The sequence below is a fragment of the Clupea harengus genome, chromosome 2 (genome assembly GCF_900700415.2).
Source record: "Clupea harengus chromosome 2, Ch_v2.0.2, whole genome shotgun sequence".
NCBI classification, from domain to species: Eukaryota; Metazoa; Chordata; class Actinopteri; order Clupeiformes; family Clupeidae; genus Clupea; species Clupea harengus.
In genome coordinates, this window is record NC_045153.1 from 9,274,811 (window position 1) to 9,290,468 (window position 15,658).

Sequence of the window (15,658 nt, forward strand, 5' to 3'; positions counted from 1 at the left end):
CAACATGTTGACAAAAGACTTCAAATATTTATTTTTCAGCATGAATACCTTTCTTAATATTCTCATCATAGAGCCATGAGGAAGCAGCAACAAGCCATTTATGGTGTTTCGAGGGCACGGGCACTCTGATACTCGCCCCTCCACCCTACCCCCTTCTCCAGACAGCCCACTCAACGCGCCCAAGTAAGCGAACACTTGGCCAGTCTCTACACAGAGAACTCAGCATTGCAAACAGTAACACAGCGGCAAACAGAAAACAACAACAAGGGTGAGAGGAAACAAGAGACAAACATCAACTAGAGAGAAGGGCAGTGAGAGAGAGAGAGAAAGGTGGTGAGAAAGAGAGGGGGTATTGAGGTGAATTGCAGTGAGAGAGAAAGAGAAAGGCAGTGACAGAGAGAGAGAGAAAGAGAGTGAAAGGCAGTGAGAGGGAGAAAGGCAGTGTGAGAGAGAGAGAGAGGCAGTGAGATAGAGAGAGGCAGTGAGAGAGAGAGAGAGAGAGAGGCAGTGAGATAGAGAGAGGCAGTGAGAGAGAGAGAGAAAGGCAGTAACAGAGAGAGAGAGAAAGAAAGAGAGGGAGTGAAAGGCAGTGAGAGGGAGAAAGGCAGTGTGAGAGAAAGAGAGAGGCAGTGAGATAGAGAGAGGCAGTGAGAGAGAGAGAGGCAGTGTGAGAGAGAGAGAGAGAGGCAGTGAGATAGAGAGAGGCAGTAAGAGAGAGAGAGAAAGTAAGAAAGGCAGTGAAAAAGAGAGGGGGGATTTAAAAGGTATTGAGGTGCATTGCAATGAACTTGCAGCAACTTTACATATTTCTGACCATGACAGTAGAGAAATTTCCTCTCTACTACGGCAAGCCAGAGGAGATCTATGGGATAAACCGAACAGCAGCATGTTGGTCTTTTGAAGGTTTCAGAACCGCAGGTCACCACAGTAAGACAGACACATTCAAGTATTGCAGGTTTAAGGCGGCGAAGCGTGGTCTTCACGATAAATCGACAAGTTCACGGCCGTGAACTGAATATGAAATTAAGATTTTGTGTGTATATGAAATTCATTTTTTAAATCATAAATTAATCAATTTCAAGTAAACATGTTGGTTTCTTTCAAAGGCAAGCCTTGATATGTTTGCTAGATTATCTGGCACTACATTGAGCTTGGCCACACACACCTCTAACAATAAATTACTTTAAGATGACTGCGACCAGCCTAGTCAAGCTACTTTTCTACTCATACCTTCATTGAGATGATAAACTCACAAATGTATTCTGGTGTAATAGCACCTATATCTAAAAACTGAAGAAAACTGCCTACCAAATTAGATTAGATTAGGTTCGGCGCTAAAGACGATGTTTAACACCAACGGGGGGAATTTCATTAAAACTAGTGTCTATGTCGACGGTTGAGCTCTTGAACAAAATTAAACTTTGCCGTTCTCTGATAGGAATTCATCATAACTTTTCTTTTATCAGTCTAATCTAAGGATTCAAAACATGTTTCACAAAATAAATACTGATGCGTTGAGAAAGAAAAAAAAAAAAAACAATACACAGGTGGGCAATTTTCCCCATTCCTGGCTACAGAGAAGAGTTTCCCATGGAAACTTGACACAGCGAGCGGGTTGTCCCCTCCTGCATCCGAGATAACAGCTGACTCTAAACGAGATCCTGGGGGGTATCCCAAGTACGTGGTTTAGTGACTAACCCAGATAAATTAACTCAGAATAACTATTAAACCTCCTAACAGAAGAGCCCTACGGCTTTCTTTTGCTAGGAGAATGAAGCCATAGGGCTTTTCCACTAAGAGGGTTTACCACTTGCTCTAGAACTCACCTAGATTTGTGACTAAACCACATACTTGGAATACCGCCCTGGTCGATCAGGCACAGAGCCAGCTGTTATCTGACACATTGGCTTCATACTGCAGGCAGTGGGCTTCCTCGGTCCGTGCCTGGACACTCAGTCATCGTCACTCTCACTGCCCGACTCGCTCAGCTGCAGGTCGTTTTCTGCGGGAGAGAAACCGCAACAGAGATGTCAGCAGGAGCAGACACTAAAAGATTGTTACGAACACTTATTAAACTGTGACTGTCACTTTATGTGACACTGCAAAACATTAATAGATTTGGATCTTTGTGTCTAATGCTATTTTATTATCCATTCTACCATCTATACTACTTACTATTTACAATGTTGCTAACTAGCAAATACACTTTCAGATTAGGGTGTATTGTCTTCATTCCTGACAGATTGACACCACTATGAGGCATTGAACATGGATATATTAACATTAGCAAAGCATTAAGTAAGATCAGCATGAATAAGCGCCATCAGCTACTTCATTCGATTAATCAGGGTCATGCGATTAGCTCGCATGAATGCGGTTTGGTCCTGATCTGGACTTTATCTCTCTTGGTTCTAGTCCTGAACTGGCCCCGATCTCTCTTGGTTCTGGTCCTGCCCTGATCTCTCTCAGTACCAGACTGGTGCTGATCCTGTTCTGGCCCTGATCTGCTTCATAGTAAGCTGCTCCGGTCACAGTGAGCATGACTTACTGAGTGTGCTCATGAGATGTCCTCCTCCTCCTCCTCCTCCTCCTCCTCCTCCATCTCCGCCTCCACCTCCTCCTCCGCTGCCGCCGCCGCCCTCCTCGGGTCGGGGGTGAGAGGAAGAGGAAGAGGAAGTGGTGGTGGTGGTGAGGATGGGCATGCCGTGGTGTGGGGGTGCGGCGGGGGGCGCGGCCGGGGGCGGGGGAGGGGCTCTACGGGCCTCATCCTCGTCGCTGTCGCTGGAGCTAGAGCTGTCACTGCTGGAGGAGGAGCTTCGGGAGTCTGAGGAGCTGTCGCCGCTGCTCATCTGGTCCATCACACGCGCCTCTGCCATCAACTCTGTACACACACACACACACACACACACACACACACATTATAACACACACACATACACTCATAATAGCACACACATGCATTGTAACACACACACGCATTATAACACACACACACGCATTATAATACACACACTCATAAAAACCGAACATGCGCACACACACACACACACACACACACACACACACAATAACAAACTTGTGTGCCTCTGCCATCAACTCTGCACAAACTTTACAGGCATTATAACACACATTGCACACACACATCAACTCTGCACACCTTAACACACACACATATTATAACACACAATACACTTGCGCACACCTGTGCCATCAACTCTGCACACCACAACACACACACCCAAACAAACTTTGTAACACACACACAGCTACATCAACTCTGCAGACACAGAACACATCCACACACTCGTAATAACACACACATGTGTTAAAACATAGACACAGACTCTGCTATCAACTGTGGACACCACAACACACACACATGCAGTATAACACACACACACACACACACACACACACGCACACGCTCCTCCGCAATCGACTCTACAGACAAACAACAAACACATAACAATAACAGGCCAGCAGTATGTTGAATCCACACATGGATGAATATGCCCCTCATAATAACTTACACCCAGACTGACACATGGATGAATACGGCGCCTACAAACAAACATGCACCTACACAAAAGCCAAAAGATTCTCACAGACACAAACACAAGCCGTCAAAAATTACCTATAAAAAAAAAAAAAAAAACACAGGCAATGAAAATGAGCCGTTCCTGACAGTCACGGTTCAGAAATGACTCATTATGACTCAAGCCATACACTTGTGTCCCCATTACACGCAGGATTTAAGCTACTCTCAGCGGTGATTGTGTTCGCCTGGAATGTGATATGACCTTTTGAGTAGCGAAGGTCTCGCTCAGCTAGTTACACCGCTAGAGCATAATTATAGGGAGCGCGAGGACCATCAGAACTCTCAATTATAGTATGAATGTAGTTCTCCACAGACGCCATTAGCATCTTCACAAGGCCCCCCCTGTGACACCATGTTTACAGAATTTACCAGCTGTAGAGATTTCAGCTTGGCTGTGAAACACAAGCAAGCAAATGTCTGCCTGTCTCGCTTGAGTGCAGTCAAGCTCTAGCACACACAGATTCTACTATCTCAGTGTCACTGCCAATCACGAAGGAGGATAGAGTACAAGAACAAGTTGTAAGCAAGAGTAAACCACTGAGCTGTTTTATGCCTGGGTTGTGACAAACTGTCATTTGAAGGTTGTTGTGGATGAATGGCCTTCTTTGTATGCGCAAATATGCAGATAACTCTGAATAGCTTCACCATTGTTGAAACATTTTTATTTCATTGTTTCTTTCATTGCAGTCATATGGTGCAAAACTAAATTGTTCAACAGTATGTGGCAATACAGTAAACTGGTCATTATTTCCTAGTATATGTGGCCATCTACTGGGAGTTCTACAAAGAGATGTTCTTTCTAGAACTCTTCGAAGGTTCCTTTCCCATCGTGTTTAGGGTGAAACACAAACCATGTCTACATCTGCGGTCTAATGAACGTGTTTATTCAGGCTTTAGGAGTTGTCATGAATCAATGACAGTGTTCAAACATGGCCGCTGGCTTTTGAGAAGTCCCCGGTTTAACCTGCCCTGTCAGAACCACAGTCCCACACTGGACTCAAACCTGCCCTGTCAGAACCACAGTCCCACACTGGACTCAAACCTGCCCCGTCAGACACTGAGCCATTACGCCACTGGTAGCCAGGAGGCTAAGCTAGTTGCCTGTCAGAAGCAGGGACAGCATGGACAGAGTCAACCCTTACGCTTGCACAGAAATGAAGCCAGAATGTACCGCAGAATTAGAGGTGCACTAGGTTCAAACAGGAGCCAGACTCTGAGCAGTGCGTGCTTTTTGGAACCAGAGTGTGCATAGTTAACAGAACAATCGGTCAGGTCTGCCCAGAACCCGAACCGAGCTGCGTTGGTTAAATCACCACCATTCTTTAGTTCCTTCTGGTTGCTTTACTTTTGTGAAAATGAGTTCACGCTGTCCATGTTGTGTCAAGTCACTGGGCTAAATTCAGTGTACAGCTATCTCTCTGCACTCTTTGTTCTACTTTCCTCGTGGACATCAACACTGTCACAATCAATGCACACTGTAATATAGGGCCAGATCTATCCTGTATCTGTATACACCCCACTCCCTGTGAACATGTTCTCCCTATGTGTATTGTTTTTTTACTGTGATTTATGTATGTATGTATGTTTGTGAGTTAAGTGTATAAGCTACTGGATGAACTAAATTTCCCTCTGGGATTAATAAAGTATCCATCCATCCATCCAGCTTGGCGCGTGCTGGCCAGCAGAGTGCCGTGTTTCTCCAGTGAGGTGTACGGTTACTACGGTTACCTCTCTCGATGTCGTCCATGGGGGAGGCGGGGGAGAGCTTCTCTTTCGGCGGGGAGGAGCTCTTGGAGCTGGAGGAGGCTTTGCTGCTGGGCCCAGCAGGCTTCAGCTGCTGGCTGAGACGGCTTGTCTGCTGGTCCAGACGAGATTGGATCTTACTGCTGCCCTCCGCCCTGGAGAGGCACGCGTGCACACACACACACACACACACACACACACAAGCAGATACATTAACACAAAAAAATGGATAGCAGATAAACAGACACATGCATACAAGAACACCCACTGAGATTGCGCTCTCTCTCACACACACACACACACACACACACACACACACACACACACACACACACACACGTCCACACACACACGTCCACACACACACACACACACACACACACACACACACAACACACACACACGTCCACACAATTATCTTGCTCCAATGCATGGACATCCTTAGTTGCACCTGCGAGATCCCTCACCTGGTCTTCTTCACGGCGATGTTGCTGTTGAGCTTCTCTAGGCGGTACTCGCCCGTGTCGTGGTTGACTATGAGAATACATTCTTTCATGTACGGTCTCTTGGAGCCTTTGAACACGGTCACTGGAGCCGTGGATCCCTGTAGGACAAACACAGCTGAAGATAACAAAAACCACAACTTTGACACACCCTGGCAGGACAAAAAAACATTACTTAACCCTTAGAGCAAGGGTTTAGAGACCCTTAAGAGTTTATTCAGCCTGCCTCCATTGAGGAAACCTTACTAAATCTACTCAGAAGTTTTCATGAGCTGATCTTCGTAGAACTCTTTGAGGGTTCCTTTCCCATCGTGTTTGGGGTGAAAAATACACCAGCAATGTGCCCTTTGAGTGAATATTAAGCATCTTCAAAGCCTTTAAAGGGATATTGAGGCACTCAAACAATGCAAACGATCTAATCTAGGACATAAAAAAATAGAATAATAAAATGTTCAAATATTCCTTAACAAATGATGTCATACCTCAAGGTTTGGCAGTGTGATGGTGACCTGCTCCCCTTTGCCAACCTCTAACTCACCCTCACATGTTGTGTCAATAGAGGCTGGTTTGAAGTCATCTGGAAAACAAAAATATATACTATTTTTCCACAGACAACTAGGGTACATGTATTTTGAAGATACAGAGTAATTTAAAACACCATGTCTTGAAAATATAAAGGCATCATAAACATAAAGTCTAAATTCTTTGGCTTATGCGGTCATGGTAATTCCATTATGTCTCACCACAAAAGAACAAATAGTCAGGCGCACTGCATACATTCTTCCAACAGGGGGAGCTAGAGCATCATGTTCGATAAGGCGAAATCCCGATATGAGCGTCCCCCACACACCATCTGTTAGCTTATGGTCGTTTAAAAACGTTTCGACAGCGTTACGCCGAGAATTATATGACCCATAAAGGTTTGATTATTTAGTTAAATGACATGGCAAACAACATGTGTTAAGGAGGGCAACCGTTCACAAAGCTTTTTCCGGTTTATCTTCATTTTAGCGTTGACCAAGCAAACACAGACACTATAGCTGCCCCGACAGAAGCCTGATCCAAGGTTTAAATAATTCGTCAACTCATCTTCAGAAAAAGCTACGCCATTACTAGTATGGTTAATAAGATCAGTTTAAAAAATGATTGCTACACAAGAGAACAAAAGTGTTATTTAAAGGAAGCCACTTACATCGAACCGTATGGAATGCGCTTTTAGGTTGTTTCTCAAACGTCTCGCCCAATTTGAGGATGTGTTCCTGATTGTCAAAGTTTGAGTAGGCTGTTCCATTCATTCTAGATAAAGTTTAGTACCATATGTCTCTAACATGTAACTTTCTACTTCCATTCAAGACCATCTATGGCAGAGGCAGCCACCTCACTCCTAAAGCCGACGTTTGTGTTTCCTGTGTTTCGATTGGCCCAATAATTTCAACGTCCAGTCAACGACGCCTCATTATGTATTTTCTCTATCTACAATTCGCCAAAAGCACTGTCAATCATTGCTTCCGAAAGCACCAGGGCGGAACATGTTATTCAGCAGATTGGCAATGTTAGCAGGTCCTAGACCAGAATTTATGGTCCCCTTTCTACGTTTCCAGCCACCGCGAAACAACAGATATCTGATTCTAGGTCAGCTGTAAAAGGTTAAAATGTAAGCACACCAAATTCAATCGGAAGTAACCTGTCTCTCCCTTACCTCTCTCCCTTATCACGTGGCAATGGCTGGTGCGTCAACCTGTTAACAGTAGCCTACTCTGATGGATTCTGCTAAACTTGTAGGTTTAATTTTTAAAGAAAGAGTAGCCCAGCCCTCAGCTTATTTTAAATACACTTCCGTTATCATTAAATAGTTTTAGGCAACTGTATAGGCTAATGTTAGGCCTATAAGTAAACCATAATTATTATTCCTAAAGTATGATAAGAAGGCTAACCTATTTCTGACTTGAATTTGAACAATTTGGAGTACAATCTTGGTGTGTCGAATTTTAAATCGTATTTAAGGTAGGCATGTATGTAATCATAGTTGAGGATCGGTCTGTATGTAATTTGAAATCTCCCTAAACTATGCCTCCTGTGGTCTGTTAGAGCATAGACGACTCAAATGGTCACTGACGCAGCTATGTCAGGGCCAGTCTGCTAAGTAAGCTGCTATCTACATATCAATATGCATAGAATGTGTTTGTAATTGTGAAACCTTTCTGAACTTGCAGTTTGTTTTCTGGTTAGTTCTGTCAATACAATAATATGTCATACTGTGCCGTGGTTCTGCTTTAGGTTTCTTCCTGATTAACAGGGAGTTTTCCTTGCCCCTGTGGCCATTGTGCTTACTCTAAGGGGGCTCTGGCCCTGGGCTCTGAAAAGTGCCATGAGACAATAAATAAAATTGAATTGAACTGAATTGAATTGAATTGAATTGAATTCTGTGTGTGAATGTGTACCTGTGCACTCTATTGACCACCGATGTCATAGATTATTGCTGAGATCACTTAGTCCAGTGTGCATATGTCATGTGGACGAATCGAAAAATGGAATAGAATAGAACTAAATAGAAAATACAATGAGTAGGCCTAACATCTGAGACGGGAAAGATATTAGTAAAAATGATGATGAAGGTGGGCTGCACTATGCTGCTCTGTTGAGGTGAAATCCTCCAACTGTTAATTAATCTTAAGCCCTTAAAGCCTGCTGCCAGCACACTTTTGTGGACATATGTCTCCCCCGAACAATAGGAGATCAGAGGCGGCCCGCAGGGAAACAGGATTTTCAGGGATCACACCGAGGCTTGGCGCACCGAGGGTACAGGAATGTCTCTCGGCTGTTGATCTAGTCAATGAAGCTATATCAAAATATTTCACAGATGCCTGCTGATATTGCATTCCTGTTTAACAGTTTGATGGACATTACTGAAATACTATGAAATCCTAGTGTGTAGGCATGGCATGCCCAGACTCACAATTATGTCATAGTTTGAAATATTGTTTGATCAAAAATGGTCATTGTTACTATAAACTATTTAAAGTTCTTCTTAACCCCTTCAGGAATGGTCCTTATAGAATGTTTCAAAGCCTTATTAGCTTTATTTTATGGAGCTCTTTTGTTCGACAGAATTCTAGAACTAGAACTCTAGAACTCTACCACAAAGGTAGAACCTTTAAGCAGAGAAAAAAAGACAAAAAACATCCTTAGTAAATCATGATTTTCAACACCTAGGTTTGTGTGTGGGGACCAAGTCCGAACTTTTTTCTTCTTCCTTTAATGTCTCTGTGTTCACCGGCTTGCTTGAGCGCTCTGGAACTGTGTGTACATCACAGTGTCCATGGTAACATTTTCAAGTTCAAAGTGGTGGCAGTCGGCAAGAAAGGAGACTCCCCGTCGCGCAGTAAGTTAATACCCCTTCCACAAGTACCGTCCCCTGTCTCCGATAGACTTTATCAGCCAGATCGGCTGTCAGATGGTGTAAGAGGATACTGGAGTCAGTGCTTCATGTGCAGGTCCACCCCAGGTCACATTTCGTTGGGTGATCCTGGAGGTCGATTCACTGTGAAGAATGTAGCTCACTTCATAAATGTTTAGTGGATTTAAGGAAACTTTTTGCACATTTCAGTTACTGATCATTGAAAAAAAAGTTTTTTTTTTCATTGTGTATGGCCTAATTCTTACTATAATCATACAAATGATATAATATTAAAATAAGGATGAAATTAATTATGCAGTGCACACTTTCACACACTTTCAAAAATTAAACCACTCTATCCTTTTACAGTAAGTTAGCCAAGAGAGGGGCGCACGCTTTTAAGTGGCTTAAGGCTTTTCTCCCTTTCGGCCAATCAGCTCCAGTCAGCGCGTGCTGTGTAGTTTCCAAGGAGACCTACGGGAGAGGAGGGTGCCCAGTAGCGCTTCCCAGAGGATAGGCAAGTATCCTACTCCTCACATAAAGTGTTGAGTTACCGAGCAAAGGGCGAGACAGAGAGGTAGATTGCACATCGTATCAATGGCAGAGTAGAAGTAGAAAAAACATCATTGATGAAAGGACGTCAGCGAACACAGAAGCGTGCGCAGGGCTTTGTGAAACGTCGCAAAGCACAGAAGGTTGGAAAGAGAGGCTGTCGACTCCAGATCCTGCTCTGAGGGGGGTCGAGAACAGATTCTCTGAAAGCCCGTTTGAAAGCGGTCTGAAAAGTAAACGTCGCCTCGTAATGTAAGTAACGTTAACACTGTGTCTCTTTATGAAAACTGTGCAGCCCTGATGTCTTGGTGACCTTGCTCTTTTACGAGATAGTTCGAGATATAATGGATTTTGCTAGAGGTAAAACAACGGGGGTTAAATGAACTGTCGTAGCCCATTGAGTTTCAATATGCTCGAGAAGATAGGCAACGCCTGCCGAAATGGTCTGGCGTAATATTGAGGTTTATGCGTGCCATAAGGGCGAGAGTGCACATGGTCCTTTTCGTATGTTTCTTGAGGGTGGTAGAGTTTGTGCATCTTCGCTTCACAGACGGGTCGTAAGCAGAACAGCTCTGGTTAATAGGCTACATGTTCAATGACGGGAGGACGTTTCAGAATTTTAGATGGATTGGATACATTGCTCAGAGAGTGAAATGCCTCAGGTAGGCTGCTATGCAAATTGTCTCCTTCTCGCGTTTGCTTAAACTCACACAAGGCTACTTTGTCTCAGTTGCCTTTGGATGCCCGTAACCCGTAACGTAGTAGCGCCAGGATGTAGGATAACATGATTATTTAGTTCCTCCAGTTATTGTATTTGACAGTGAAATGTGATTACTTAGCTTTGGATACCGGCCCGTTTTTTTATCAAATTATCTGACATGGGTATAGGCACAAGGCAATTTACCTAAACACATTTTCAAAGCTGTTTACCGGCTATTCAATTCGCATTTTCCATCCCGTGTCTCAGAGTTAGCTTGTGCAGGCAGGTCGACGCAGCTTCTGTTATGCTCAAAAATGTCTTCATTTGCCCCGTAAAAGCGACAGTGGCACTAACAGCTGCTTGACCAGGGCTCCTGAGGATACCGGTAAATGAGCAAGTTGGCGGGCGCGTCATGTCGTCAGCTCGTTTAAGGCCTATTAGCCGATGAGAGGTCTAAAGGTCGGCCTCAAAACAGGTTTGTTTTTGATGGGGACAGGTGGGGTCCAGCTGGCCCTCTAAAGCCCTTAAGGGCAGTGTCTTTAGGACCAGGTGTATTTAAATGCCAAGCCAGGAGAGAAAGATCCGACCACCTTGCCCCGTTTGGTGATCTGCAGGAGACGCTTATAAGGTCTACATGGCATGAAATCTATGTTTATAAGTCTGTCACACCAGTTTTGGCCTCGGGGATATAGTATATTAACAGTCACTTTTAAATAGACCTCATGCTGTTTCAGCAGTCACTGCCAGCCTCTTTATATATAATTTGACATGAAATATTGATTGGGTTTGATGGAGATTGAAGGACCCCCCACTGTCCCTCAGCTGATAGACCTATACTGTGGAATTGGACATCTGCCATAGCGGAGAGAATGGAGTCTACTGTATGGGACAGGCATTCACAAGGAAGACATTTGTACTGATTCTCCCCATGAGTGCATATGACTTGTTCTGTGTGTGTGTGTGTGTATGTGTGTGTGTGTATATGTGTATGTCTGTGTGTATGTGTGTGTATATGTGTATATGTCTATGTCTATGTGTGTGTGTGTGTGTATGTGTATGTGTATATGTCTATGTGTGTGTGTGTGTGTGTGTTTGAGTGTGTGTGTGTGTGTGTGTGTGTGTGTGTGTGTGTGTGTGTGTGTGTGTGTGTGTATGTGTGTGTGTGTATATGTGTATGTCTGTGTGTATGTGTGTGTATATGTGTATATGTCTATGTCTATGTGTGTGTATGTGTATGTGTATGTGTATATGTCTATGTGTGTGTATGTGTATGTGTATGTGTATGTGTATATGTCTATGTGTGTGTGTGTGTGTGTGTTTGAGTGTGTGTGTGTGTGTGTGTGTGTGTGTGTATGTGTATGTGTATGTGTATATGTCTATGTGTGTGTGTGTGTGTGTGTGTGTGTGTGTGTGTGTGTGTGTGTGTGTGTGTGTGTGTATGTGTGTGTATATGTGTATATGTCTATGTCTATGTGTGTGTGTGTATGTGTATGTGTATGTGTATGTGTATGTGTATGTGTATATGTCTGTGTGTGTGTGTGTGTGTGTGTTTGAGTGTGTGTGTGTGTGTGTGTGTTTGTGTGTGTGTGTGTGTGTGTGTGTGTGTGTGTGTGTGTGTGTGTGTGTGTGTGTGTGTGTGTGTGTGTGTGTGTGTGTGTGGTGTGTATGTGCTTCTTTACTTGGGTACCTCTTTCTTCCCTCAGTCTATCCCCTCCCTTGAGTCACGCGCTGGGTATAAATGAAGTGAAATGTCACGCTTGTGATTTTAATTGGACTACTTAAGGACCTCAGGATTAATCTGAGACAAAGGCAGCTCTTGATTTCATTAGTCAGCGTGCCAGATGAGCAGGGCAGTTTTTTTTTCCCTGCTGCGCTTTGTTGTAAAGTAATGCAATGTGGCCCTAACAGCCAAATGTATTAGGATTTCCTTTGGGAAATTGAAATCACTGTTAAAATTGAAAAGACGTCAAATGGTTTGGTCCACAGAGGTTAAATTAAACTTCGTTTGAGGAATACTATTTGAACGGGCACGCTTTAGTGTCGTGAAGGGACACCAGGTGTGCTTCCATGTGAGGTTGTCTGGCTTATCGGCTGGGCAGGTGGAATAGCCTACATACCACACACAGACACACACCCACAGAGCGTCTGTGGACTTCGGGAACATAAGGGATTTGTTTGAGCTGAGCCTGTTTGAACAAAGGCCAAGACCCGACACTGTTGTTGTTTTTGTTGTTTTTTTCCCTTCTCTTATTTATTATTGCTTTTTCTGGCTACAGTTGCCCCTCTCAGCAGACGGAAGCATCGCAGTCAATACCACTAGACTTAATGAGACAGACTCAGGCACTGCTGAGGCATGCTAGTGGATATCTCCCATCCTGAGTCAATGGGGTCGTCTCTCGGTGGTCAAGCCTGCCGCTGGGCACTGGAGACGTTCGGGCTCCGTAAATGCAATCATTTTAATTTAGCAACGAGCTGGCCGGCTAGGCAGGGAGGGAGGAAGACGCAGTTGTTGTCCATTAAGCTATTGCCTGAGATGAAGAGGAGGGCCTGCGTGATCCGTGTTCTATAAGGAGCGTTCATTAGAAGGGTAATTAAGTGATTGCTGGGATTTTATGTCTGGGTCCACATTGTGCTTAGTAGACAGAGCCCTCGGGGCAGTTAGTTCTGATGAGACAGGCGGCATTGGATCAGAACTTTTAACTGCAGACCCAGGCAGAAAAAAAAGGAACTGCATGTCCAAGTTCTGCATTTCCTGCCATCTGACTGCAGTTCTGGATGTACCAAATGATTCACTCCCGAGCACAGTGTCATTCAATTAGCGGGCGTGCCAGTTCTTTTAGATGGCTATGCTACCAGAACACAAATGGTCTGGGCTGGGTATTTTCCTGTCCTGTTATATCTTATGATTACATAACCGCTATTATTTAAATGAAAGTATCAATGCTGATGTCACGAGCCAGATGCGAACCTGAACCGGCTTACATAAGCATCTGTGGTTGTGTGTGTGTTGGGCACTTTGCAAATGGATTGTGTACATGGAAGTTGTGTACATGGAAGAGGGGTGGGGTGGCCTGAATTGAATGCATGCAAAGTCCCCATCGGTTAGATTGTGTGTGTGTGTGTGTGTGTGTGTGTGTGTGTGTGTGTGTGTGTGTGTGTGTGTGTGTGTGTTTGTGTGTGTTTGTGTGTGTTTGTGTGTTTGTGTGTGTGTGTGTGTGTGTGTGTGTGTGTGTGTGTGTGTGTGTATGTGTGTGTATGTCTGCGCACTTAACAGGAAATGAATTTCTTTGTTCAGAGTGCAGTGGAGTAGGCCAGAGCTCTCCTTCTTCTACCTCCCCAAGTGCCTCTAAGAATCAGACAGGATTCCATTTACATCCTCACCCTGGTAACCGATTCCATTTGCATCCTCACCCCTGGTAACCGATTCCATTTGCATCCTCACCCCTGGTAACCGATTCCATTCCATTTGCATCCTCACCACTGGTAACCATACATATGCATACGCATACGTACGCATGCGCATACACTAATAATAATAATAATAATTTATTTTATTTGTAATGCACCCTTCATTCAAAAGAATCTCAGAGTGCCAACATATTAAAAACTAACTATAATAATACAATAAAATAAAAATGAATTAACATAAGCATAATAGAAAACTTTTTAACATTTTAACATACGATTTAACACAAGGCCAGAAATGCCTTCCTGAATAAAAATGTTTTTAGTCCAGCTTTAAAGGAGTCCAGCGTCTGCGTTGCCCTTAGGTGGTCAGGGAGGCTGTTCCATAAGCGTGGCGCTGCCGAGCAAAAGGCCCGGTCGCCCATGGTGCGGAGCTTTGTTTTGGGGACGCGGAGGAGCGAGCTGTTTGAAGACCTGAGGGTGCAGGTGGAGGTTTGGGGAGTAATTCATTCTTGCAGGTAGGGAGGTGCATGTCCATTTGCATGCCCACTACTGCAGAGGTCTTTAGCTAAAGCACTAGAAGAGACTTTGTATGGTTTGTGTGTGTGCACACACGCAGGTGTATATGACTCTATGTATGAGTGTGTGTGGGTGTGTGTGTGTGTGAGTGTGTGTGAGTGTGTGTGAGTGTACGTGCATGTGTCGGTATGTATGTGTGTGTGTGGAACTGTATGTATGTTTGTGTTTCCATGTGTTTGTGTGTGTGTCTGTCTGTGGGTGAGTCTGTGTGTGTGTGTGTGCGTGTGTGTGGTGGGGTGATTGGGGTGGGGTCGACTGCAGTTGTTTACTGTGATGAAGTGTCCTAGTTGTTCTCCAGCTTCCCTGCAGTGGCTCAGATTAGCTCAGCACTGAGGATCCAGCCTTTCAGTGAGGAAGTGACGTCAAATCTGCTTGCCTTTGTCCTGCAGACCCAAATACATTTGGTCTCACCATTCAAAAGACTGTGATAGAGCAGTGTCATCTAGCATATATTTCCCCCAGAAGATGAATCCATCCAATTATAGACCATCCAATGTTATTATTTTTTCGCTGGCTTAAGCACGAAGGAAATATGCCCTGGGCCCATATGGATGGACCATCCACTGAGTTATAGTGTGTGTGTTCTTTGTGATATTTACGATCACACATACCCATTTCTCCCAGCTTTATGCCCCCAATTTGTTTTTTAATTGAGGCCTAGGCTGGGGGGGCGGGGGGGGGGGGGGGGGGGGGGGTTCTGACATGGTGGCAATGAAGGCGATGAAGACCATCCCTCCCAGCTTGTCTGCACAGTAAACAACATAGACATATATATATATATATATATGTCTATGGTAAACACCTACCATTGTTTCTCCTCCAGAAACCGCAGTCACAGCTGCACGGGAGGTGGAGGCAGGAGTGGTGACAAACGTGCAGTTTATATCCCTCCCTCCCGACCCCCCCACCCCTCACCCCAACTCGACCTTGAGACCCCCCCACCCCCCACCTATAAAGAGACTGTCAACACTGGGCACTAGACGGATGGTAAGGTCCCTGGTGCCTGGTTGCACGGAGCAGGACACTAATTACTGATTGGGTAATTAAACCCTGTATTGCAGATGGGTAACCAAACACTAAGACAATGCCCCAACCAGTCCACCATCATCTCTCTCTCTCTCACACACACACACACACACACACACACACACACACATACATACACACACACACACACACTC

The 15,658-nt window shown here is 44.5% G+C and overlaps 2 protein-coding genes across 2 annotated transcripts in view; one reads left to right on the forward strand and one right to left on the reverse strand.

Annotated features, from left to right (window-relative positions):
- Window positions 1-642: 642 nt before the first annotated feature.
- Window positions 643-7,280, reverse strand: eaf2 (ELL associated factor 2). The gene is made up of 6 exons (XM_042709744.1): window positions 7,037-7,280; window positions 6,327-6,421; window positions 5,809-5,945; window positions 5,327-5,496; window positions 2,549-2,881; window positions 643-2,002 (listed from the first exon to the last, which is right to left on the reverse strand). Exons 1-6 carry the CDS (start codon window positions 7,137-7,139, stop codon window positions 1,953-1,955), a joined length of 888 nt encoding a protein of 295 aa, XP_042565678.1. The 5' UTR covers window positions 7,140-7,280; the 3' UTR covers window positions 643-1,952.
- A 2,358-nt stretch (window positions 7,281-9,638) lies between these two features.
- The window catches only part of si:dkey-91i10.2 (uncharacterized protein LOC555224 homolog), a 73,685-nt gene continuing 67,665 nt past the window's right edge, over window positions 9,639-15,658 (forward strand). Inside the window, exon 1 of the mRNA XM_042709305.1 lies at window positions 9,639-10,045. The gene's annotated coding sequence lies outside the window, so the exon portion shown is untranslated. The remainder of the gene's footprint in view (window positions 10,046-15,658) is intronic.

What these genes read in the sequence shown, in the direction of transcription:
- eaf2 (XM_042709744.1), bottom strand. Translation starts at nt 7,139, where the DNA reads ATGAATGGAACAGCCTACTCAAACTTTGACAATCAGGAACACATCCTC. An exon ending in CGCATTCCATACGGTTCGAT is followed by an intron (nt 6,422 to 7,036) that starts GTAAGTGGCTTC and finishes TTTGTTTTCCAG; the next exon opens with ATGACTTCAAACCAGCCTCT. An exon ending in TCACACTGCCAAACCTTGAG is followed by an intron (nt 5,946 to 6,326) that starts GTATGACATCAT and finishes TTTGTCCTACAG; the next exon opens with GGATCCACGGCTCCAGTGAC.